The sequence below is a fragment of the Solanum dulcamara genome, chromosome 7 (assembly GCF_947179165.1).
Source record: "Solanum dulcamara chromosome 7, daSolDulc1.2, whole genome shotgun sequence".
In the NCBI taxonomy this organism is placed as follows: Eukaryota; Viridiplantae; Streptophyta; class Magnoliopsida; order Solanales; family Solanaceae; genus Solanum; species Solanum dulcamara.
Window position 1 is genome coordinate 20,191,161 of NC_077243.1, and position 27,482 is coordinate 20,218,642.

Here is a 27,482-nt window from a genome sequence, read left to right on the forward strand (position 1 = left end):
CAAGACTGAAGATCAAGTGGCTGGCATACTCACAAGGGGTAGTTCAATATACATGCAAATATATCCTTTCTCAACATTATTTCTCAAAAAGTGATGCCTCATATCGATGTACTTGGTTTTTTTTATGATGCATTGGATTCTTGGTCATGCTCAATAAACTGACATTGTCACATAAGAGTGAGAAAATGTTGGTGACTGTCCCGAAATTCTCAAATTATTGCTTGATTCATAGGAGCTAAGTACAACATGTTGCATATTTTCCTTTCGCTATGAATAGATCCACTAAATTTTGCTTATTTGTCCCCAAGAAATTAGAGAAGAGTTGAGGAAATGAACTATTCCTGAGGTGCTTTGTCTGTCAACCAGGTATTCTGTGTAATTTGCATCTGAATACTCGACCAAGTTGAAATAATCTCTATCAGGGTAATATAGGACCAGGTCCTCAATTCCCTTTAAGTATCTCAAAATGTTTTTTGCAGCTTATCAAATGATACTATTTGGGACAAGCTTGAAACCTTGCACATATTTCAATATTAAATACAATGTCAGGTCTGATTGCCGTCAGATATTGAAGAGATACAATAATTCCTGTGTACACGATTTTATTTACTTTGGGACCAGGTCTATCAACATCAAATTTAGAGTTAGTTCCTATTAGACTATTGATTGACTTTGCATCCAGCATGTGGAACCCTTTTAGAAGCTCTTTGATAAACTTCTCTTGCCAAATGGAAGTTCCATGTGGAGACTACTTTTATTTGAATCCCAAAAAGAAACTCAGTGCACCTATCATACTTATTTCAAATTCACTCCCAACGAAGGTAGCAAATTCTTTGCAAAGTGAGTCAGATGTTTCCCTAAGGAAAATATTATACACATAAATTTGGACAATGAGCAGATTCTTCTCCCTTGCCTTTAGGAATAATATATTGTCAATTTTCCCTCTCTTGAAGCCATTATCAAGAAGGAATTTTAACCATTTTTTATACCAAGCTCTAGGAGCCTATTTCAATTCATAAAGAGCTTTATCCTGCTTGAGAACATGATTTGATTGGTCAACATCTTTATCATCTGATCAGTCTGCAACTTCAAGTTGAGCTTCGTCACTTTCCTCAGTATTTTAGGACTGACCAGGTCCCGTGTTACAAGTTTGTTCAACAAGAATGTACTCACATGACCTAGTATTTAGTGCCACAATTCTTCCAATACCAAGAATGTATCCCTTCTTTCCATTTTTCAAAAAAAAACACTATCATCTTGCAATGCCTTAAGTGAGAGAAAGTTTTCAGTCCTTCCAATCATGTGCTTGGAACATCTATTATCCATGAACCATCACTGACTACTTCCTCTAGACTTTTTCTGCAAAATAGATTACCTGTTAGGTTTGGAAACCCAGTTATGCTTGAGATCCAAAAACGCAGATAATGGTGTAATCAGTGTTCTCTTAGTCTATGAAGGCAAGTTTTGCTTTCTCATTTTAATATTGGGACCAGGTCGTTTCTTCTGGCTTTCCTTCTGCTTAGAGTATCTTGAAGAATTCTTCTCTCTTCTTTTCAAGGCTTCACAATCCTTTTTAGGTGTCCATTTCTACAACATTATGTGCACAATAAGTTATCAGACACAAACACATACTTGCTATGAGGATTGAAAGGGGGTTCCAATTTTAAACATCCAAGACCCTTTCCATCATTTGGTCCCTAATTAGTAGGTTTGCCAACATTTTGTAAGAGTTGGCCCATTTCAGAGATATGTCCAACTCATGTTTGATTTGAACGAGGTCCCTTTCCAACTGAAGATTTCTCTCTAGTGACAAGGCTAGCTTCAATTCAGAATTTTTTAAACGTTCTTCAAATTTCAGTTCAATTTTGTTAGCCTTACCCTTTAACTTGATATCAGTTACAGGGTTTTTCTTCAATATTTCATTGAGACTATTATTTTCAGCATCCAACAAAATAATTTTTTCTTCCAGTTCTGTCATCTTAATAACCAATGAAGTTTTCTCATTTTGAAATGTATCGATGCTGTTATTCAGAAAATCTTTTTCGGCGGTTAACTCACAGAGTGAGTCAATCAAGACACTAACCAGTTTTTTTAATTACTTGATAGAGTAAAAGTTGAGATTTTCTTTGAGGTCAAGCAGGGTTACTTCTTCATCAGCTTCATCTTCAGATTATGACATAAAGGCAAACATGTTGTCGAACAAATTTTCATCGTCCTTAACAGCCAACATAGAGGCATTTTCTGAAACTTCGGTCTCTTCAGAATCACTTGAGGAATTTCCCCACACAGCAAGAGCTCTCTTAACCACATAATCAACAACAACCCTTCTTCTTAACTTCTCAAAGACCTGGTCCCTTCGCCTATCTTTGTCTCCTCCAGGCTTGGTGTCACGCCCCGAGAGGGTACCCTAGGCGTGGCCGGCACTCAGAAACCATCTCTGGATTCCGAGAGAACCACTTGGTCTCATTACTCATTTGTTCATCAGCGGAAGACTTAATAATACTAATGTGGGCTTGTCATAATCAAAGGAAAAATAGATAATTCTTAGAAGAAGTAGTTTCTAAGGAGAACTACTCCGATTACATCATCAAACTCTGTCTATGAAGCCTCTAATACTCTTAGATGGTGCCAATGACATGTCCATGGCTACCTCAAAAGAAACATCACACTCAACAATAATAAAAGGATAAGGAGTTCCTTCGAATAAAAGAAGGACTCACCAAATAGCTGAAAAGAAATGATCTTCAACGATGCGCCTGTTGAGGATCTCTAACACCTGTATCTGCATCATAAAACGATGCAGGTCGAATGACGTCAGTACGTGGAATGTATGAGTATGTAAAATGGCAGGAAGGTAAGGACAGATATCAATAAACTCCTCTCGAGAAAACTCAGCTCAAAACTCAACATTATCTCAACATCAATATGTAATTCAAGTTTAAAATATAAAAATAATAGTAATAAACAATGATTACTCAGTTGGGAGTTTCTCTAACCGACAACCATCACTTATGAGCTAGCGATGATACAACGAAGCGATGTCGTTGCCACATCCATCCAATACCTTGCCAGGGTAAAGGACATCACCATCTTGGATCCATTCATCAAAGTCCTCTTTTTGGGACTTAAGAGGCATAGCCTCCATCCTACGCTGGCTACGTAGTTCTGGGGTTTGAGTAAATTAAACTCTTACCCAACTCGGTGCTCAATACTACTCCCAAAATATGTGCTCATATTAAACTCATCATCTAGTCTCATTGGACTTTAATTTAAATCATCAAACTCATCTCATTTCATGTTCATCAATCATTATACTTCCAAAAACATCATTTTCATCTCATCAAAACATCTTGCTCAAAATATCATTTTCTCAAATTCATTCAAATTCAACTCTTTTGCTCTTTCAAAACTCAATAAAATACATATATAGTATTAATTCATATAACTCTCTTTTTATCAATAAAAATAATAAAAAGCCAACATCTTTACTCAAAACATGTGTAAAAATATTCATGAACATCAAATCAATTAGGATTCATGGGAAAGTAGCCATGAACAATAATTCCAATAATATGAGAGATAACAATAATAATAATATTAATGCATAAATATATCTAACTCAATAGAAGAAGAATTAATTCATTTAGAATTCAAGATTTGGATAAAACTCAACTATAACTCAATTATAATGAATTTAAATATTGGGCGCATGGACGAACTCAATCCGATGCTATGAAAGCCTTACATACCTTAAATCCGAAGGTTTACTCCGAATTGGAATACTCTTGGATCCCTAGCCTTTTCTTCTCGCCGGAGCGTTTTGTGTACTACCCGGAGTATAAGAATAACCGGAGTAGTATTTTTATACTACTAAAACTAAAACTATATTTGAGAAGAAGTATATAGAGAGAAGAAATGCTTAAGAAAGCTTGATGAATAAAATGAGGAAATAAGGTGGGTATTTATAGGTGGGAAAGAGGGACTTAACAATAAATAAAATAATTATAAAGAAAAATCTAAAAATTTAATGGAATATATTGATGTCATGGATGATGTTAAATGGAGGACAATTTATGTCATGCATGATGTCAAATGCATCTAGATGTTTCCATGGTAGGTAAGATGAGTTCTTTTTAACAGAATACTCATTTTCGAAGCTGCGTTTGAATAAGATAAATTCCTTATTAGGATTTGGTGTCTTCATAAGAATTGTAGATATGGAAGTCTAGTTTCATATCGTTCAAGAATCAACCAATTTGGAGCAACCTACAGTGAGATATGAATTTTCTTCTATCAACACTCAATTCCGTCACAGCACTATATCTTGCAAAGATTAATTTATTTGACCTACTTATACTCCGAATTTGAAGTTATGTTCTTCATGAAAGTTGTAGGTAAGGATGTTGTGATTACCCAGAAATTTGAATCACTTAATTTGGACCAAACTATGAAGAGTTATGCCCAAAATACAGAGGCTGTATTATTTTCATCGAGAATTGAAATACCGACATACAATATTTTAGGGGTTGTTACACTTGGCATATTTTTTGTGTTTCAAATTGTGCAAGGATGATCTCTGATGAAATGCCCAGGCTTTCCACACTTGTGGCATAAGTCATTGCCATTTGCTAACCTGCTAGTGTTTATCCTTTTCCTAAATGTATCATGTTTTCTCACAATCTTCTTCCTATCAGCCTCATTGTATTATTGTCTAGTCTTGAGAACAACTCTGGTGATATCCCCTTTCCTCTCATCAACATTGAATCGAGGTGGTTTTTTGATGATTGACCTTCTTCTAAGTTAAGTGGAGCAACCATTCTTTTACATGAATCTCTTTAGGTGTTAGCCAATTCGAAATCCCAGCTCTGATACCAATTGTTAGAATATATGCCTCCACTATCACTTAGGGACCAGGTCCCTAAATAGAATAATTAATAAATGAACAGCTACTGCAAGTAATAAACAAGATAAGATTTTACGTGTAAAAACTCCTTGCTTAAGAAAGGAAAAACCACGACCTGTCCCATAGGGTTTAGCAACCAACTTCACTAAAGATGCAAGAGAAAAGTAGTCTATTACAACCTATTGTAACTATAAACTAACCCTCTCCACCACTTGACTTGCAATACTTCTATTGCAAGACTTTGAGTCTAAGCAATATCTCTATTGTCTACTACCCCAACTAACTCTAGTTGACGTAGACTTTGAATACTCCGATCAAGGCTAACTCTAGCAATGACTCAGAAACTAAGCAATAAATCTATTGCCCACTACACAACCACCCCTAGGTTAATGTAGAATTTTCTAACCATTTCAAGTTAACTCTAGCAATGAAGTCAAAATGACACAATACAAAGAGAAATAATTAATATTTCTTTATATGATAGGAACTGATTTTACAATATTTAGCACGCAAGACTCAACATTACAACAAAGCAACAACCTAAAAACTATTCTTCAATAATAGCTCGATCAGGTCCTTGCTGCCTTGAGGAAGTTATTCTTTTTTTTGAGCACACACATCTTTTTCCTTTTGCCTTATAAATGTGATGTGTAGAAATAAGTTGTTTCATTTCCTAAAGATTGTATTTAGCATATGGACGAAACAACCTAGTATTCTATGATTGGCTGGACGTCTGCTGTCCACTAACCACAACAGGTGTTGGTAGCTTTTATAACTGGTTCCCATTGGTTTGTGACACACATCGTTCATGGGACCAGGTCTGTCTATCAGTTCTCATGGTTTATTGATTCATAAAATGTGAATATGTATCTTTGCTACAGTGCCCACCAACCTCTGCAGCTTTTGCAGCTTTACAACTGTACTCTACTTTCTTGTCCTTGACATGCGTTAATCATGGGACCAGGTCCCTCTACCAGATCTCATAGTTTGTTAAATCATCAAAACACATATATAAAAATGTTTCAAAACTTACTTTCTCACTTAGAACAATTATTACTAAATAATAATTCTAAGTTGAATTATTACAAACCAAGCCCTTAGAAAGAAAACACAATTTTAGTTCTTCTTTCTTTTCATGTTTTTGTTCTGTAACCATTGCCTTCCTCTTGCTTGAGAAATTCATGATTTATAATTGCAAAAGCTGCGTTCTTCGTGTTTCAATTATCCTTTTATAGTATTGTGTGAATCCCTAAAAAAGGTAATTTTTCAGTTGATTACTATTCCTTGTAGGTGTTTATTACGCTATTTTGCCTTATTCAGAAGTCTTGACCTTTTAATAAAGGATTTTGCAGATTATGTGTTTTCTCTAATCTTTCTTTCAAGTTGGTGTACTTGGTTCACTTTGTCATTATTAAAATTTGTATTGAATATTATCATGTTATTACTATAGTTAATAAGGGTGATATAGTAAAATTATTCTTATATATTTTTTTAAAAATGTGTTAAGTTAAATATGAATAAGTTAAAACAGACGATAGAACTTTGTAGAAGAAAGAATGATGGGACAAATCCTTGGAGATATATGTACATGTCTCACACTGTGGTAGTAATCCAAGATTTTCCTTGGTCCAAATTGATGCACGTGGTCCACGCGTTTGGTTTCCGCGTGAGAAAAGTTCTTTAATTTCTTGGAGTTGCAAATGATGATACAAAGGTGCCGTTTAGTCCCAAAAATTTTTGAAAAAAACTTTGAAAAAGTTTTGAGAAGTGATGTTTGGTTATAAAGCTTGGCAAATATATTTGAAGAATTTCAAATTTTCAAATACTAGAAAAAATTAGTATTTGGAATTTTGGATAATATTTGGAAAGTTTTCAATATTTAAAAATTATCTCAAATTTTATATTTTATAAAAAACATCCATATTTATTTATTTCAACTAATATTTATCTACCTCTCTAAAAAAATTTGAATTATAATTTGAGTAACAAGATTGAGAAAAAAATTTCTTTTAATGGATTATAATTTCATCTGAATCAACAATAAGTTTAAGTATATGATTAATGTATTGATCTTACCCATATTGTTATTTTGTTGTTATCGATTATTATTAATTATGTTATAAAGTTATTTTTTAACAGAACATGTTCATAATAGAATGATAATATAAACTTATGAGTATTTTTAATAGTTTTTAAAACTTACGGGTATAAATTATATTTTTTAACATAGTCAAATATTTATGAAAAAAATTGGGGCCAAATACATGGTGAAACTTTACCAAAACTTGCTAAAATATTTGTCAAAAATAACTTACCAAAAATATTTGAAAAATATTTGAGAAATGGTGTGTTGAGTGAATTGAATACTCCTATTAATCAGTTAGTGGTACTTCACTAGGGGGCGATATATATATATATATATGAATCAAAAGGCAACTCACCCTTCACCTTCCCCTATCCTTTTCGAAGAATCTCAATAATTATAGGCGGAACAAATTTACTATTTGAAATTTATAAAATTTTTATTGCAGGATTAAATTTTTATATAAGGAAAAATAATTAAATATATTTTTATTTATTAATTAATTTTGTCTCTCATTATATTATTTGGCTAAAAATATCTTTGTCATTATGAAACTTCACATACTTGCCCCTAAATTGAATGGATTTCAACCAATTTTAATTGATTTCTCGATTAAATTAAAATTCGCAACTCACCAAATTAAAGCCTAAATCACATTAAATCAAAAGATCCACCGTCATGATTAAGATTTTTTTCTTTCTTACCAATTTTGTTTTGAATTGGTATGAAAATTGTGAATTTGAAAATAGTTATGCCCTTCTTGAATCAAAGAAGCTTCAGTAGAAGATTAAGAATGAGAAAATTCAGTAACTCGAAAAATTCATCATAAATCACTTTTAGGGTAGGGAACTTTTCGTACTTTTAAATAGTTTGGGATAATTTTTTAAGTCTACTAAAATATACTTGGGTGTATCTATTGTTAGAGTATACAATTTATATGCAGCAGGAAGCATACGACAAGATCACGAATTACATATTAACTAAATAATATAACTTAAAAGGAGTTGAGAAGAACAACTAACTTTTCAAAATTTTCACACAAATTGCTCAACACTGAAGGATTCTGAATTTCTTCTTTCTACTGCCATCTACTATTGACCTCACTAATTTTCTTAAACCCAAACTTGAGTAGGCAAGTAATCTTCCTCTTACCTCGACACCTTTTTTTATACCCACATAATGTAGACCATGAATTTCAGCCATCAAGCCAATTCAATAGGGGCATTAAAAGATAATCAAGAGACATAAAGAGCCATAATAACCAAAAAAAGGTTTTACCATTAAAACCAATATGTTTTACAATAAATCAGTAAAACGTTTTGTTTTAGATATTAAAAATTTTGAAATTCAAAATTTCATTAAAACCAAAAATGTTTATTATACAACTCTTTTATCTTTTTTAAAAAACCGATTTATTAGTCAGGCATAGCAGGGACCGCATATTTATTTAATAGAGGCTTCCAATTACGATAATAATTCACAAAAGAATGAATTGACCATATCACAATAAATTATAAATTATTCTACTAAAAATTTGTAATTGCACTCGATTTAATTTCGAAATCCACCATTTCATCTTATTTAAATCCTCGTGTTAGAATTACCGACACCAATCAATTAATTCAATTTTTCTAAAAATATTTTAATTTATTGACTAAATTAATCTTTTATTATTATACTTAACTTATGTCACGTGTCGGATAAAATCCACCTGCAGGATTACACGTGAAAACTTATAAGCAACCATAAAGGGATCTCTTCTTTCTCAATACCGAGACACGGTTCTGTTAACTAATTATTATTTTACTAATGTGATTTGTTATTATCCAATCTATTAGGAATTTATTGATTCATTAAAAGAGTCTCACCTTTAGTAGATTAAAATAATAAATCAAATACATAGATCATAATAATTATATCAAGATTAAGAGTATAATTACATATAATGGACTAGAGTATTTATTTAATAAATATTTAAAACATAAATAAATATCTCTAATTTGGTCTGTTCAATACATACAAAATGTACTAGCACACGAAGTTAGAATTTAACCATTCCCATAATTAAGATCAAATTAAATTTAATCTTGTGCTATGATTAGCAAGGTGTTTGATCGTGAACATAAATTTATTACTTATATGAACCGATAATTTTAATCTTTCATGTATGAGTTAAAATATTCCATCCACAAAATCGTCTACTATGTAAGTAATGGACGCACATATATACACAATGATTTATTTAAATAATTAAATCAAGACTTTATTATCAAAACATAAATAGTCTTTACAAGGGGTTAAATAAAAATACTTTAACACAATTACATGATTAATAGTATATCCCAACATCTATATCTAGTATCCTAAAATAAAAATAAGTCTCTTTTTCTCTCTGATTCCCCTTCTCATTCCACCTTTTGATTTTTAACTGCTCCAATCTCTCTGGTCTGATTTCTCTTTTCTCCAAAGCTTGAAGATCTATAGTCGTTGTCCTCAGGTATGTTATTTTCTCATTTCAGGTATTTTTAACTTCAATTGTCTATTCAGAGGGTTCATGGTTGGTTTTATCTCTTGTGAAACCTAGTGTTCATAAAGTTAACTAATCGTTCATTAGTTATTTTTCTTTTATTTTTAGTTTAGTTAATTATAAATATAACTTTGAGATTTATCCCTTGAATAAGTAATTTTTAAACATTAATTTAACGGAAAAGGGCCAAAATTACCCTTGAACTTCGAAAAATAGTTCATTCATGCCCTTCGTTATACTTTAGGGCCAATTATACCCTTACCGTTATAATTTGGGCCAAATATGCCCTTGAGTATAATAGAGTGCCACGTGTCGGTTTTTCAGTGGCCAACTTATTTCCCCTCTTATTTTTTCATCCGGATCAAACAAATACAGATCCGACCCAATCAGTTTAGTACCCGACCCATCAATAATATATCATACCCAAATAAACCTAAACCTAACCCATCAGTAACTTGCTCTCTCTCTCTTCTCTCTCTAAAAAAATGTATACCTTTTGAGATTCTTCATTATGGACTTTTTTTTTGCTTTTCTAGAGCTCCCCGCAGCTTTTCTATTTTTTGTATCATCGAATGAAAGTTCATCTCTCTCTATTGTCTTCAACCTCCATTTCAACCCAATTTTGGAATCTGGTTCATATTTTTGTATACCTCTGAAATGAAGATGGCCTCAGCACAGAGTCTTTCATATCTGCCCCGATTCTCGCGACTGATGAAAACTCATTGTTCTTAACCTTACTAGTCCAATCAAACGGTAAAACATTTTCTTTATCACAAAGATTAGATTTTTCAGGTGCAACATTCTCTTTATTATCAGAAATAACTAGTTGGTTCTGAAGCAAATGGACACTCAATGCTTCTCCACCATTGCTGCTGCTACGATTTTGTCCGAGCTCATTTAAGGAATTATCATAAAGGAAATTATATGAATTTAAAGAACGAAGTGGGTTTGTAGTTTTCTTGAAGCCGGACATTTTTGAACACCCAATTTGAGGAAAAGAGCAGAACAACAGGTTATAAAGTGTAGTAAATTGAGATGTGCAAAAACTGTAGATACTGTGTTAGTCGGTGATTGATGGACACAGAGTTGAGTTTTATGTGTTGAAGAAACCATTTATGGATGAATTCTTGGAATTTTTGAGCTACAAGTTTGATAAATGAGAATATGATACATAAACTTTAAGCAGTAAAGTTTGATACATGAGAATATGATACATAAACTTTAAGCAGTAAAGTTTGATACATGAGAATAACTGATACATAAGTTGTAGATGTATTAGAAGAAGTAAGTTGATACATAAGTTGACTTGATATATAAGTTGTAGCTAATATATAGCTGATACATAAGTTGTAGATGCTCTACAACTTATGTATCAGCTGCAACTTATGTATTAGCTACAACTTATGTATCAAGTCAACTTATGTATCAACTACAACTTATGTATCAAGTCAACTTATGTATCAAGTCAACTTATGTATCAGCTACAACTTATGTATCAAGTCAACTTATGTATCAGCTGCAACTTATGTATCAGCTACAACTTATGTATCAACTGCAACTTATGTATCAAGTCAACTTATGTATCAGCTACAACTTATGTATCAAGTCAACTTATGTATCAGCTACAACTTATGTATCAAGTCAACTTATGTATCAACTTACTGCTTCTGATACATCTACAACTTATGTATCAGCTGCAACTTATGTATCAGCTACAACTTATGTATCATCTGTAACTTATGTATCAAGTCAACTTATGTATCAGCTACAACTTATGTATCAAGTCAACTTATGTATTGGCTACAACTTATATATCAACTACAACTTATATATCAACTACAACTTATGTATCAACTACAACTTATGTATCAACTACAACTTATGTATCAACTACAACTTATGTATCAAGTCAACTTATGTATCAGCTACAACTTATGAATCAAGTCAACTTATGTATCGGCTACAACTTATATATCAACTTATTGCTTCTGATACATCTATAACTTATGTATCAGCTATGTATCAGCTACAACTTATGTATTAAGTCAACTTATGTATCAGCTACAACTTATGTATCAGTTATTCTCATGTATCAAACTCAAATATAAGATGAAAGTTTATGTACCATATTCTCATGTATTAAACTTTTCTACTTCTGATACATCTACAACTAATGTATCATATTCTCATATATCAAATTTTACTACTTCTGATAGATCTCAATTTACTACACTCCATACATATTTCAACTGCACAACTGCAGTTTTTGCACATTACAACTGAACAACACAACTATACATTCATCAACATTTCAGTAAAACTAAACATAATTGAATTCGACAAAACAACTGGATATTTCAAACACCATAATAGTTGTATGGATGCCACACTATAACCCCAAAAACTAATACACCACAAGTCTTAAGCAGTAAATACATCACCATAATTCACAAAAAAACAATAATATTTCATAAAGCTAAATCAATTGTTAGGTCCCCTTCTTGGATTCAATTTCCCAATCCTCTCTTGAGCTTTAGACTCCAACTTGCTGGTAGTAACTGCATCATTCCCTTGCCAAGTTAATCTTGTTAATGAGATTGGAAGATTGGTTATCTCACTAACACCATTATGGTCACCTCTAAAGCTTATTGCCCTTCTACCTGTTGGTTATTGCGCTTTCTGCCTCATTTGAAGTCTTGTGGAAAATTTAGAAATCACTATGGGCCTTAGAAAGGGGTCTTCATCATCTTCTTCAACTGAGGGATATTCAAAGTTAGGAAATGGGGTGTTGCTACTAGGCATGGGCTGACTGTCTTGGGTTGGTTGGGGGGCTGTTAAGTTGGTCTCTTCTTCAACTTGGGAATTTTCATTTTCATCACCTAAGCCCCGAGTTTGTCTCTTTTTGCCTCTAGCAGGATGTCTTTTTTTAGCTTATTGCTTGCCTTTCTTTGGCTACAAAAAAGTGAAAACATCATTAAAAAATAGTTAATTATACTAATATTAGATACACAACAGTTAATAGATGTGTTGATTTACCTAGCCACAACCCCTAACATTATGATTTGGCTCTCTACAGTTGTTGCAAGTCATCACTCTACCTTTCCTTGAAAGCTTCCATTCACCTTGCCTCTTAAGGGCCTCATCTTTCCCTCTATCCCTCTTAATCCTGGGTCTGCCGGCAAGTTTGACCAAAGCTGGTGGTTCCATGGCCTGAGAAGGGTCAACATTCCAAAACTGTATGCCCCTAACTGGTTGCAACTTGTGTTTGTATGCTAGCTTGAATGCCTCCTTGCTATGATACCAATGTATCTCAGAAATAGGGTCAATTTTCTTATGAATCATGGCCTTGATTGTATGTGGGCATGGAATTTCAATAAGGTCCCATGTCCTACAAGTACACTGCTTTTACCTCAAATTCACCACATGTCTATCATGTCCTTCTATTACCTCATATCCACTGTCTCCATTACCATTGACCTTGCAAACTTGGGCTATTTTCAAATATTCATTATACAACTTCATTGTATTAGGATTGACCAAACCATACCACTTACTCACAAACTCATCATTTTCTCTTGACCTATTCATCACCTTAATTCTTATGTCATCCAACATCCCAATGATGGGCTTATACCTTGCTTCAAGTATCCAAGAGTTGAATGACTCAGTAAAATTATTGTCCACTTCTTGATTCTTATCGACTGTATTAAGATAAGCTCTACACCATGTTTCTGGAGGATACCTGCTAATTAAGTCCTTTACAACAGGTTCATCCAACTGCTTCATCTGTTCAAGTTGGTCTCCAAACTCCTTAGCATAGGAGGACCATGCACCCCACCATAGAAGCTTTTTCAACTCACCTTTTCTCCACCTTTTGCACCAATTTGCCTCAATGTGCTTTACGCAAAATCTCTAATATGCTCCAGGCAGTACATTCTTTACTTCATCAACTAGTCCCTATATATAAGAAACAAACAATGCTAAATATTTACATAAATTTTAAAAAATAGATTTAAAAACAAATAAAAAACCAAATTTAAAAAATAGATAAAAAATAGTGTAGTTTACCTTCTGCATGTCTGATATGAAGGTTATTCCTTTGCCATTATGGAGTTCAAGTGAGTTTTGCAACTGCTGTAAGAACCAGATCCAAGTCCTCTTAGTCTCTTTATCAACCACTGCCCATGCTAGAGGGTAAAATTGATTCATACTGTCTTGACCAACAACAATCAATAATTGACCCTTGGCGTTTCCTTTAAGGAATGTACCATCTAACCCAATAAATGGTCTTAAGCCTTCCTTAAAACCCATTTTCAATGCATTGAAACAAATATACATTCTTAGAAATTTTCCTTTACCTTGAGCTAGTGCCTCCTTGGACAAATTAATGACAACACCACTTCCTGGATTTGATTCTCTCAATTCATTTGCATAGGCCTCTAATTTTTTGTAATTATCTATAAAACTACCTTCCAGAGTTTCCAGGACCTCTCGTTTGGCTCTTTTACATTTTTCTTCACTTACATTTAAATCAAAAACTCTATGTAAGTCTGCCCTCATATAAAGATACCTTGTATTTTGGGTGATCTTGTAACTTTTCCTTGAAATATTGAGCTATGATACTAGAGTTGATCAGTGGGTTATCATACACTACACCACAATCACTATGAGGAATTAAAGTCTTAACAATCACCCAACAGTAGTGTCATCATCAGATATGTGGCATATAAATGAGCATCCTACAGCATCATATGAATATCTCACCCTATGCATATCACTTTTTTCAACAACTAACTTTTTCTTATTTACCAGTGCATAAAGTCTACAGAAATTCCTTGCTTCTGGTATGTCCTTGAAGGTCATACCCTTAACTAACTCCCTAAAATCATTCAAATTTTCAGTGATATCCCTTCTCTTGTAGCAAGTCTCTCTAATTTTTCACTATCATATTATGGACAATCAAATGCCATACCATTATCATCCTTAGTGTCACTACAATCTGTCCCAACTTCAGTAACAAAATTAGGTACTAAAGAAAGTGATTCATCATTTTGTAGAACATTTGGAACATGCACATCCGTCCCAACTTCATTAACAAAATTAGGTACTAAGAAAAATAATTTATCACATTGTAGAATATTGGGATCATGCACATCTATTTTACATTCATTAGTAGCAAAGAAATGAATGGCATGGCATTCTTCGGAGACAAATGATAATAATTTCCTCAACCTTCATCACCTTCTAATTCAAAGTACTTTCCAGATGGTCCAGCAACAATTAATTGTTGGACACCTATAAATCCTAAACGGAAAGTGTACTCATTTACAATGTCAATATAAGATAAGAGATCAGGATCATACTCTCTCTAATAGTGAACCCATTTCTTTTCATATAATACATGTGGTTCTCGAATCCAATCACCACCATGATGGAAGAATAAGTTGACTTTTATCATCTTAACAAGCTGCAATTAATTAGTAAGTAAAAGTTAATGTAAATGAGTAGACAAAATAAGACTTTGGACAAAACTTATTTTCTAACTCCCAAAATGATCTAGCCTAAACAACAAATGAAGTTCTCAGTATTGTCTATCACCAAAAAATGAAAAAGAATTATTTTTTTTAAATTGATTAAGTCAAGCATAGGGTAACAACAAATGAAATTTGCATTGTTGTCTATCCACTTCGGAACCATATCATAACCACAAAGAAAAGGGAAAAAAATAAACAACTGATAATAAACTAGGAATATAAAATTGTTGGGCAAAATCCCAGATTTCAAAAAAAAAATCACCATATTTCAAAACAAAAATCACCAGATTTCAAAAATAAAATAAAATCAACCTCCATTAACGTTCAGACTTAACAATCCGCAACAAGCCTTTAAAAAACTGAAAACACAACAATAGCAGTAGTAAATAAACAAAGATTATGGAATTTATGAAGAACCTTCTTCCAATAAGAACCTTATGAATAACAACAGCAGTAGATAAATGCATATATGTACAATATTTGATGATGAAATGGAGGTTGAAGACGATAGAGAGAGATGGTATGCATTTTTTTAGAGAGAGAGCAGCGTTATTGATGGGTTAGGTTTAGATTTATTTGGGTATGATATGTTATTGATGGGTCGGGTACTAAATTGATTGGGTCGGATCTATATTTATTTGATCCGGATAAAAAAATAAGAGGAGAAATAAGTTGGCCACTGAGAAACCGACACATGACACTCTATTATACTCAAGAGCATATTTGGCCCAAATTATAACGGTAAGGGTATAATTGGCCCTAAAGTATAACGAAGGGCATGGATGAACTATTTTTCGAAGTTCAGGGGTAATTTTGACCTTTTTCCATTAATTTAATTTATCTTATAGTTATTCATAAGTCCCTGTGAATTTGACATGTGACTCTCGAGTCACTATATTTCTTGTACGATCACGTATACTTGCGTGTGCAGTGGAAGCGAATAATTACACTTTTCGTACACCACAATGCAGTTGGATATATATGATTCTCAATATCCTATACGATGACGGACAATAAGACACCCTGGTACTTGTCGTATAAAAGCATGCCATTCACGAAAATAACCTAGATCATGTGTAGTATATATCCTCGAATGCAAGCTGCGTAGTCTATGAAATAATATGAATGGAAATTAAATGATATTCTTGGAACTCAGATTAGAGTGTTAACCATGTAAGAATAATCTGATAAGCAGAAGTACAATATCCAGAATATACAATCCTACCTACCTATAATTCGTTAAGAAAGATGGATGAGTTTCCACCCAAGCATTCATCAAACAACTAAATCTCGACTCACTGGACTCACAATCTAACTCCATGCTTTCTATTACGCTCACAACTAAGTCGTTATACATACCACTGCGAATGCACGGTAAAAACCACTGTCAGCTTACTCACAAATTTCCACTTCCAACATTTTGGAGTCTCCTTCCATTCACCATGCATGTAAGCACAACCTACTACAACGTACTCCGCAATTGATCATATAATAAATTTACACTAATTGATGACTCATCTCTAACTGTTGTCTATGAATGGAAAAAAGTATAGAACGTGAAAGAGTTGGATAGATCATACCAATAACGAGACGAGCTACTAAAATGGAGCAATGACTCCACAAGAAAATTTATACTCCCAAAACTACCTCCAATTATTAGAGAGTACAACAAGGAGATAGAAAATAGTTGAGTTGGAGCTAATTCAGTTAGTTAGTTAGTTGAGCTACTGTTAGTCGACTGTTAGTTAAGCTAATTAGATGATCTAGCTGTTAGAGTAGAAGTTTGCTACAGTTCTGTTAGAAGATATTTTCCATAATGCACCTAGACTAGATTGTGAATGTGTATATAAAGAAGGTTCAACTGCATAGCTAAATAGATTCCTCAATGTAAAGTTCTCTCCTGCTGAATGAAATGGAGTTTCTGTGTTCTCTGTAATTCATCCATAGATGGATGCTCGATTGTTCATTTTAACATTGTATCAGAGCAATGCATACGATTCAGAGGACTACCAATTTTTCAGTTCAATTTTAGCTTAGGTTTTCAGCTTCCATTATATCTAGAAGTTTGATCTCTGCAGAGCAATGGTGACAAAGATAGATCATGATCATCCTTTGTTTCTTAGTCCTTCCGACGTCCCAGGAGCTGTGAAAATTGGGATCCAACTCGTTGGAATGGAGAACTACACACTTTGGAGACGTGCGATGCAACTGAATCTCCTCACGAAGAACAAATTGGGGTTCATAGATGGTAGTATCAATAGAGATGACTTCAAGGATAATGTGGAGAAGAAACAGTGGGATCTCTGTAATGCGATCAAATGCAGCACTGGTATGGTCTGATTTGAAGGAACGTTTTGATAAGGTAAACATGTCCAGAATTTTCCATCTTACAAAGCTATAGTCTCACACACTCAAGGTATTTCCCTGTCTCTGTGCATTACTCTCGATTAAAGGATCCATGGGATGAATTCGACTCAATTGTACCACCTCTATCTTATGATTGTGCAAAATCAAAGGAGTACACTGATAGCATAGTTAGGCAAAAATTATTGCAATTCCTAATGTGATTGAATGATAGCTATGTAGGCCATAAGTCAAATACTTATGATGAATCCAACCCTTAGTGTAAGTCAGTGTTATGCTATGATCATACAGGATGAAAGTCAAAGAGCTTTAGGTGGATAGTATCATGGAGGGAATGAGAGTGTTGTTGATCCCACTGCATTACGTAGCAGTTAACATGACTAAGTTTTATATTTCCCATCATCAGCGTTAGCTTGCCTTTGAAAACCTGTTGGTCTAAATGACTTCAAGTAAGTATCCCTAATATATTATTTTCGCTTTTTTTATTAAGCTGCTCATTCTTTTTCCGTTTCTTTCTAGTCATTTACAAGTAAAAATAATAGCTATTCTTGTGTTATTATTCAGCTTTTTTTTTTTTGCTAAAAATTACTTTGTTTGTAAAACAAGTCGACTTTTAAAACTTAAACTATTCTTGTATTATTAAAGAGTCGTTATTGTCAGTAACGTTTTAACCTTAAAACGTGTCTGTGAGTAACGAATTAATAAAATGTATTTGACAGTAACGTTTTATGTCTGTTTATTCCGTCCGACATTTATCTTTTTCTCATTAATGTTTTTGAATCAAGTAATACCTAAAACATTACTACCAAGTACGTTTATACTAGTTCTGTAAAATTTCAAAAAAATATACTATTTTGATAAATTGATTTAAATAATGACTTCAATAAAAAATTCTACATTCCTGATACTAGTACTAGATAATTTAAAGTAGTACTCCCTTTAAATCATATTAATTGAATTATTGGAGTGTGACACATTTCTTAACAAAAGTATTTAAGGACAAAAATTAAAAGTTATTTTATACTATTACTATTTTGATTATTCCTAAACTATTCTTTTAGAAAATGTAAAGTTATTAAGAATCTCATTAAATAAAGAATAAACACAAAAAAGGCCTCAACAATACTCTTAAACTTTCAACAATTCACGACCAGAGGGAATATTAAAAATAATAATTGATGACCCTTTGCCTTGACAACTATTGGTAAACTGAATAAAGATTAATGAGTTAATTAAATTGGTGATGAGTATAAAATAGATGGAACAGGAATAAGTTATATTTATGTTATCATATTGAAATGTCAAAGATTGGTCAGTAATGAGTAGTAGCTTATTAAGTTGGTCCAAGTAAGTAGTAGTGTAGATAAGATATTATTCCAAAAAGGAAGGAAGGAAGAAAGAGGAAAAGCTCACGAGTTGCCGCATCCCCACACGAGTTGTACGCAATTTAAACTTGGAATTTACTTTTTTAGAACACAAAATCCACTTGTCCCATAAAACATAACAGCTGGGCTTTACACTTTAATATCCAGCCTGTCTCCTTCCAACTCCGTGTTCTCTTCTCCTCAGCTCTCACTATCATACTTTCCACTATAAATATGTACAACACCACCTCTTAACTCAACAAACACCCAACACTACTACTATTACTACTATTTCCTTTTTTTGAACTCTCTAAAAAATAATGGATATCTTTGGAAACTATTATTCAGGTCCACTTTTAACCGAATCTTCATCATCTTCGTCGTCATCATCATCATTTTCTGACGAGGAAGTTATGTTAGCTTCAAACAATCCGAAAAAGCCAGCTGGCAGGAAGAAATTTCGCGAAACTCGACATCCAGTATACAGGGGAGTCAGGATGAGGAATTCAGGAAAATGGGTCTGCGAAATCAGAGAACCAAATAAGAAATCACGAATTTGGCTTGGTACTTTCCCTACTGCTGAAATGGCGGCTAGAGCTCATGACGTGGCAGTTTTAGCATTAAGGGGACGTTCTGCTTGCTTGAACTTCGCGGACTCTGCTTGGAGGTTGCCTATCCCGGCTTCCTCCAATTCCAAGGATATTCAAAAGGCGGCCGCTGAGGCAGCCGAAGCCTTCCGACAATCGTCATCAGAGTCCGAAGGAGACTCTATTAGTAATAGTACTCCTGAAATACCAGAAAGCGCGTTGTTTATAATGAATGAGGAAGCGCCATTTTTCATGGATGAAGAAGCACTGTTCTACATGCCGGGATTACTTACGAATATGGCGGAAGGATTAATGCTACCTCCACCTCAATGTGGAGAAATCGGAGATCATTATGTGGAGGCTGTTGATAGTTACATGCCTTTATGGAGTTACTCTGTCTAAATAGTTTTTGTTATTAACTGTACTACTACTATTTTTAGGAAGTTAGGACATTCTATCTGTACAGCTTCTTAAAGATTTTAGGTAGTTTTCGTACTCTATTTAGATGGTACGAATGTACACTAGCTAGTATTTTAATTTAGTACTAAACGATGTAGATTGTAGCGCCACCACAATTATAACACGTGTAAATTGGATGACTTGGTTTTGGCAGTGAGAAGAAAAGATTTGCATTGCAAATATCAAGCCGTCTTATTTGAATGTTCAATATTTTTTGCCTTTCTAAACATTGACTAATATTCAAGAATGTTTTTTTCTCCATTGATCTGATGTTGAAGAATTACAAGTTCTAACTTATTTTTTGTAATTACTGAGTATCTAAATGTTAATTTATGAATAGAAGCTAAGAAAAATTATTTAGTTTGATTGAATCTTAAATTAATGAGTTCAAATTCTTGAAAACTATAAAAGCAACTTATAATGAAGGGGTGCCTAGTATGAGTCAACCATCGAACTTAAATTCCAAATTTATTTGTTTCATCATTAAAGAATTTGAATATTCAGAAATTACAAAGAGGTAACAATGACTAGAAGTCAACTTTTTCATGTTGGAAGCATTTTAAAATTGTAATATAAGAAATAATTTCTTATTCAACAAAACAGTATTAATGTAATATATACAGCGAAATAAGAATAACTAAATGTCAAAAATTATAGAAAACTTTCCAAAAATAATTAAAATAGATTATTCCTCTAGTCCAATAGTAGTAGAAAATCTAGGAAACATTGAAATAAGATGTTGGGGAGCTGCAACTGCTGCCACGTGGACCACACCTTTCGGTTGGACAAAAAGCTTTCTTTCATTTCTTGAAAAGGGCAGGCATTTGGAGTCATGTTAGTAACTGTCAAAACCGTGTATTATCAGTTAATGACTTTCATATATTTGAAAGGTCATTTTTTCTAACTAAACACTCCCTCCCTCCTATTTTAACTCTCATTTTAGTTCAAAATAAATTACTATGGCAGTTGCAATTTTCTTTATCTTATTTTAATTTAACAAAAAATTTAAAAAGATTTCAGTGATTTTTGAATCTTGTGAACTTATATGTAGGATGTATCTAAATACATTTGATCGTGTGATCATAAATATGTCATATCAAGAATTTGAATTAAAAAATTGTCAAAAAGAAAAAAAAAACATACTTTTTAAAATAGACTAAATTTTTTTTAGGACAAACAAATTGAAAAAGACCTTAAAGATTCAAAATTAAAGTTAATAATTAGTTTAACTATATTTAATATTAAAAAAATATGCATAAGAAATATCAATCTATCTTTATTAAATAGGGATAATTTAATTAATAAAGTAAACAAAGATTTGAATTTATTAAGTTTTTTAAAAAAGTTAAAATGACCGTTAAAATAAAAATAAACCGAATAGAGTATATGCACACCTATTAAGAAAAACATTCAAGGACATAATTTAAATCATATTTTTCACTATTACACTTTTGTTTATTTTTAAGTAGTGCAATTTATCTTCTATAAAATATAAAATTTTATTAAAGAAAAAGAAAAATATATAAAAAAATTCAACCATTTATCTTGAACTTTGAATAATATAATAATTTTGAATAAAAAAAAATCCCAAAAGTTCACTTAATATGGTAGAGAGTATCTTTCAACAGTTCGCATTTGGACACTCTAGGAGACAAACTCCTACAACTCCAAAGAGGCAACTCACAGTGCACCTTCTACTATTCGAAAGTCATTCTTGATTTTGACTTTGATTATTTCATCAGCTTCCTCCTCCTTGTACCTTAATTTTTTTTTTCATTATTATACATTCTTGAAAAAAGACTCAAATATGTCATTGAATTTTGAGAAAAGGCTCATATATGTTATATGTTATATGTTAAAAGTTTGACTCATTTATGCTATTTTCGTGTGGACCAATTTGCCCTTTGCTTACATCATTTGTCATAATGTTTTAAGAATTCTCTCACCATCAATTCACTAGACTTCCCGGTTGTCACGATCCAATTTCTCAGGCCGTGATGACACCTACTAACACCCACCGGCAAATAAGCCTAACCCTTAACCCTTAATCCTTATTCCGAAACCAGAGGCAACGGTCTATCAAGAGGAAGATGAATAAATAAAGCGGAAAGTAAATAATAATAAAAAGAAAGAGAAAAACTGAAACAAACACAAGAAACCACCCTAAGACCTGACATCAGTCAGTAACCGAGCATCTAAATCAAAATATGAGTACAAGGCTTTTTTAAAATACAAAATAAGTACAGACAGTCTTCGAAAGAAGGTAAAGACTGGTCCTAATCCGTCATAGATGGAAATTAGCAACTCCGAACGCTAGGAGCTCACCAAATCACCGACCCAAAAGCTGTTACACACCAGTCCAAATTAAAGGCGAAAATTCGTATTATGATCTGTAGGGGCAGAAGTGTAATATGAGTACTGAATGAATGGTACTGAGTAGGCACAGGCCGACTGAGCTTTGCAGATAAAGCAAGTTTAAATAACATATAAACAGGTAAATACCGCACTAGTAATTAATCAGAAATTATCACAATAATAACAAAAAATAAGACAATGAGACTGAAGACATAGATAAAGGAGCAGAGTCGAAGAATGCACCTGAAACGTAATTCAACAACCTATTAACAAGAAGAAGGAATCATAGAAGTCTACTAAATAAGGATACAGTACCAACGAGCAATGCTAACCACGTAATCACCTAAGAACTAATTCGACTAAACCTAGCAAGAAGTACCAACCACAGTCCAACTCAAATACCTCATAGACCAACTACAAATACAACCAAAGGTAAGTACAAGTAAGATCAAACAATAACCGACCGGACGTCCATACCCCCGGAAGGTACAAACAATGAAAAATATATCTCTGACCCCTATAAATCAAGGGACCACATCATACAAGTATACTAGAGATATGCGATGCTAATGAATGTAAGTTTGTAGTAAAACCCATAGTGTCATCTATAACTAGGGCCTTTAACCCAAAGTATCGTCTGTAATCAGGGACTTTAACCCAAAGTGTATAGACCTACCCCGGCCTTCGGCCTCCTAGGTGGGACCCATATAGATCCCTCATCCGGTATAAGTACTCACGGCTAGAAAGACCCATAAGGGATGCGGAAAATCTATATACACTGCCTGAACCCAAACTAGGTCTTATATAAGTCATCTCTGTCGATGGTACTAGAAGAATGTGTAGCTAGATTAGGTAGAAAGGGCGACATGCTCCGTGTATCAGTAAACCAGTAACCTTAAACCATGAGCACCCTAAAAAGGGGCCATCCAACCAGCTAGTAAACGCCTAGGGGCATCGGTAAGTCTAGAAAGGGTGTCAACGCACCGAATATCCAAGTAAAGCTGAGCACATTCCAGATGACTTTAATGCCTCAAGTAGAAAAAAAAGTACGTCCTCAACGCCTCATAAGTTTTAAAACCAGTGACCAAGTAATCCAGGTGGTATGAATCCCATTAAAAATCCATTTTAAAAGTAGTAAAAGTGTGAGAACGCCTTCTCAAAGATAGTAGTAAAAATCCATAAAGAATCTGGAATCATACCAAAAAATGAGTGAATATGCTCAATTAATGCAAGGTACACGTAGTCTGAACAGTACATCAAGTCATACGATAATAACAAGGCAAATGAACTAACTTAGGGTCCAATCGCTCATCGAATACTGCCTTAGGTCCAACAATGAATAATAGATAAACAGGCATCATAAGCCTTACGCTAACCAAAAGTGAACAATCGAGACATGACTCAATATCAAATAGGGGGAGAAACATCTCTCGTAATGATGCCTTACCCGAAAATATACCCTAATATATGGCATCTCAGCTCCCAACAAGCACAACTAAGCCAAACCTACGGCTACGATGAGCCTCAAAGGTCTCCAGCACTAGCACTAAGTTACACCAGCCATCACAAGCCCTATTAGAAACTGCGCCTAGCTATAATGGTGTAATGGCCTTGAGGGTCATTTTTGAAAAATTTGTGTGAAGTTATCATTTTACCCCTATCATGAGTGCCTCTGAGTTTTATTGGTTCAGTTTGTGTGGTTGAATGTGTTAAAGTCTTAATAGTTAGTGAATTGGACAAATTCTTGAGTTTAATAGAGTCAAGAGGTAAAAAAGTAGTTTTTGGGACCAATCAGATCTATGGGCATCGGAATGGGATTCTATCAAATCCATTAACTTTGGAATGTAGAAATTAGTCTAGGAGAGTCGTCCGAATCAGATTTGGGGTTAATATATGAATTTGAGGTCTCAAGTTGAAAATTTAGTTTTAAATGAGCTAAGTTTGACTTTGGTCAATAAATTGAGTTCGAAGACTCAAATTGGATTTCTGATGATTCCACAAGTTTTGAGAGGTGATTCTAACGCTAGAAATGACATTGTTGTAATCATTAGAAGTTTCAAAGGTATTTTGGGTATTTCAAGTGCCGAAACTAGGTAAGTTGCGACTTCTCAACTTTCGAATCAAGGAAATCTTGAATTTGAATTTTGATGATTCCATTAAGTCTAGAACGCCAAATTTAGTAGAAGTGCATATATGGTTTGTATGTATGGGATTCTGAACAAATCTCGAGGGTTCGATTGGAGATTTGGAAATGAAGTTTGGATCTGTTGCTGTGTTACTGATGCAGGGGTCCGCTTAAGCAGACCAGGTTTGCTTTAGCGAATATTCTCTTTAGTTATACCTATCTCTTAAGCTAAGGGGCTCACTTAAGCGGGGTTCGCGAAAGCGAACCTTCGCTTTAGCCACCCTTTGGTCGCTTTAGCGATACTTGAGAGGTCCAAAAATAGGAATTGGGTCTTTTCTTCCATATTTGATTTCCAAGAGGTTGGTTGAACGATTTGTGAAGTAGATTTTCAGAGAATTTCATTTGGATAAGTATTTATAACCTAAATCCTTTGATTTTCCTTCCATTATCTTATGATTTCACCTTGAAATTCATGGTTTTGAACTCAAACTTTGGAGGTTTTTCATGAAACTTGAAATGGCGATTTCTACCTCAAATTGTACTTCTTTTTTATGGGTTTTTCACTTCTGAACTCCAGTTTTTGTGTAAAAGTTGATTTTGAAATAAAATTTCAGATTTGACTTTTTTTTTAAATGATTATTTTTTGGACTATTTTACCCCAAATTCTGAAATCTATCAATATGAGTGTCATTGTACACCTCATGATGCGTATATTTCATCCTTGGTAGTGGGTTATCATTTCGGGTATTAAATTCAAAGGTTGTTCATCTGGTAGAGCATTCGAGTGAGGTTCCGACAATTGAGGTAGGTTTGACTATCCTTCTTGGGGCTGAGTTGGGGTGATTAGTCAAATTCTATGTTGTAGACTTTGGAATGGGGTAGTAGTGTAGTTTGGTACTGATAATGTATATTGTGATGCACGTATGGGGGCTTATATGTGCTGTGTAGCCCGTGTGGGGGCCTTATGTGATATTTTATTTGTACTTGAGACTGTGTAATCTATGACTTAACTGAGTTAGAGATGTGAAGAGGTTATTTGGCTTGTAATTCCTGCCTAAGGGGTTGAGTTGGGTTTTTTGATAATGCCTGAGTATTGAAAGGGCACTGGAACACAAACTAAAGCATCTAAGACTCAACCCTAACCTAAGTCCATAATATCGATCCTAAGAAGGATAACCTCACCCAACAATAATGCAACCGAAATCACAAGCCTAAAATAAGGATCTCAAGAGACAACGCTAGTCTAAGGTCCAACCGGAGTCAAGGAAATAAGATAACAGGAGGAAGGCCCTAAACCCGACCAATACCAACCTAAATCATATGCAACAGATACTAGATGATATCTAAAAGAACTCAGTCAAAAGGGGGAGGTCGTAGCCTACTTCGAAGCCGAACACGTGAGCTTCAAATCCACCAGAATGAAGCTTTTAAGCTCTGAATCACCTCTAATCGCCGCCATGCTAACAAAATATTGATCACCTCATCAATATGGACATTTTGACACCAATATCACATTTTTTAGAAACGGACCCAAACTAGGGTCTAAAATGGAATTATGGGACCCGCGGTGGGAATCCCGAAATCAACTCCATAAAAAATTTATAAGCATAAATAAAAACTTGTACCCCAAATTGGAGCACAATTCAAAACTCGGAATGGAAGAAATTGGTGCATGCAAAAGAGTCCTTCAGTAATGAAAAGAAAAAAAATTAAGAAAGAGGGACAACAACTAAAACTAAGAAATTACCTCAAACAAAGGTTCTACAGTTGAAATCAACCACACCACGACGATCTTCACAAAAAACTCCACAACTTGAAGCTTTGAATCACCCAATACAGACCTATATTGACCAAAATATGACTTTCTAAATATCCCTCAAATTCCAACCCGAAAAATAGTCAATGCAGCAATTAGAATTGAAAAACTCACCCCCAACGAAGCTCCTAAGTCATTTTCTGATCCTACCAACGTGTTCTTTTCAAAAACTCCCACAATTTAGACCCAAGAACCATTCAATTCGGACCTGAAATGTCCTAGAAATCAACTTCCCAGGTTTCCAAGAGATCAGCTCAAAAACCATCCGAATTAGCAGCAAAAAATCAAAATTTACCTTGAACGGAGAACCCATGATCAATTCAGACACTACCACGGTATTTTCCTCAAAAAACCATGCAAGATAGCCTTTTGAATCACTCAATTTGGACTCGAAATACTCAAAAAATTATATTTTGAAAATAAAGTTGAATGCTGATTTTTAGCTTTAAATAAAAATGGATTTGGTCGCAAAAAGTCAAAATCTAGTCTCTAAAAGGACTGCATCAAATTTCAGCTTTTGCTATATTTTAAAGCTTCCAAACGGACCCTCGAGATTCATTCGAAACTCGATAAAAATGAACTAGATATGCTAACCCACTAAATTCGACGTTCCATACTCAACGGTGCACTCAGAATTTTCATCCAAGTTCATCTCAACAAAAAGTGGGTTCCACACCCAAGCACCATTTTGAGCCAAAATCCACAAGAAGGCTAGAAATGAGATCAGAAGTCTCAGAAACCGCAAGAAAGATCATTACAGACCAAAATTGACATTCCAAAGCTAACCGCACTGACAGAATTTTGATTCGAACGCGTTTTCCAAGAATATTTACCAAAGTCAACCTTAGGCTAAATTTCAAAGGCTAAAGCGCCAAACAACCTCAAATTCGCACCAAATACCTTGATGCTCGCGCCGACCACGCTACAAGCCTAATTTGACTATTTTGGAGCTGATGGATCCGTCAGAATTCCGTTCTGACATCGTATTCCTGAAATTTTGACCGAAGTCAACCATTCAAACTCCAAGAACCCCAAAATAGGGAAATAGATATAAAACCCAAACGAATGATCAGGGGACCGAGCTGTTAGTGCCAACAAGTCATAAATGACTTGGGATCGCTATAGGAAAGTTCTAAACACTGAAAAGATCAAAAAATGGAGAAAATGACCTGGAGGGTCATTACACCGCTTGAACCTCTTTCCTACCTTTATAATTTCTCTTAATGTCGAACATGCATGTTTTTTTGCAAAAATTAAAATGATGGTCCTTTTTTTTAACAAAATATAAACTTATGTATCAAGTTTTACACATTTTAAAAAAATACAATTATGATTTGAAATCCCAAATCGCATGGCCAAACACTG

General features: G+C 33.8%; 3 protein-coding genes across 3 annotated transcripts; 2 read left to right on the forward strand and 1 right to left on the reverse strand.

The window, feature by feature from the left end:
• Nucleotides 1–12,549: 12,549 nt before the first annotated feature.
• Nucleotides 12,550–13,824, reverse strand: LOC129894590 (uncharacterized). Its single transcript, XM_055970286.1, has 3 exons — nt 13,582–13,824; nt 12,923–13,425; nt 12,550–12,805 (listed from the first exon to the last, which is right to left on the reverse strand). The coding sequence occupies exons 1-3, from the start codon at nt 13,822–13,824 to the stop codon at nt 12,550–12,552; spliced, it is 1,002 nt and encodes a 333-aa protein (XP_055826261.1).
• A 3,305-nt stretch (nt 13,825–17,129) lies between these two features.
• Nucleotides 17,130–17,614, forward strand: LOC129894591 (uncharacterized). The gene is made up of 2 exons (XM_055970287.1): nt 17,130–17,381; nt 17,501–17,614. Exons 1-2 carry the CDS (start codon nt 17,130–17,132, stop codon nt 17,612–17,614), a joined length of 366 nt encoding a protein of 121 aa, XP_055826262.1.
• A 1,405-nt stretch (nt 17,615–19,019) lies between these two features.
• Nucleotides 19,020–20,048, forward strand: LOC129896387 (dehydration-responsive element-binding protein 1A-like). Its single transcript, XM_055972267.1, has one exon. It carries the CDS (start codon nt 19,096–19,098, stop codon nt 19,762–19,764), a length of 669 nt encoding a protein of 222 aa, XP_055828242.1. The 5' UTR covers nt 19,020–19,095; the 3' UTR covers nt 19,765–20,048.
• Nucleotides 20,049–27,482: the final 7,434 nt, after the last annotated feature.

Coding starts and splice junctions, on each gene's coding strand:
- LOC129894591 (XM_055970287.1), top strand. CDS start 17,130: ATGGTGACAAAGATAGATCATGATCATCCTTTGTTTCTTAGTCCTTCC. Junction 17,382..17,500: donor TCAAATGCAGCACTGGTATG/GTCTGATTTGAA, acceptor TCTCGATTAAAG/GATCCATGGGATGAATTCGA.
- LOC129894590 (XM_055970286.1), bottom strand. CDS start 13,824: ATGGGTTTTAAGGAAGGCTTAAGACCATTTATTGGGTTAGATGGTACA. Junction 13,426..13,581: donor TCATATCAGACATGCAGAAG/GTAAACTACACT, acceptor GGAGCATATTAG/AGATTTTGCGTAAAGCACAT. Junction 12,806..12,922: donor AGACATGTGGTGAATTTGAG/GTAAAAGCAGTG, acceptor TTGGTATCATAG/CAAGGAGGCATTCAAGCTAG.
- LOC129896387 (XM_055972267.1), top strand. CDS start 19,096: ATGGATATCTTTGGAAACTATTATTCAGGTCCACTTTTAACCGAATCT.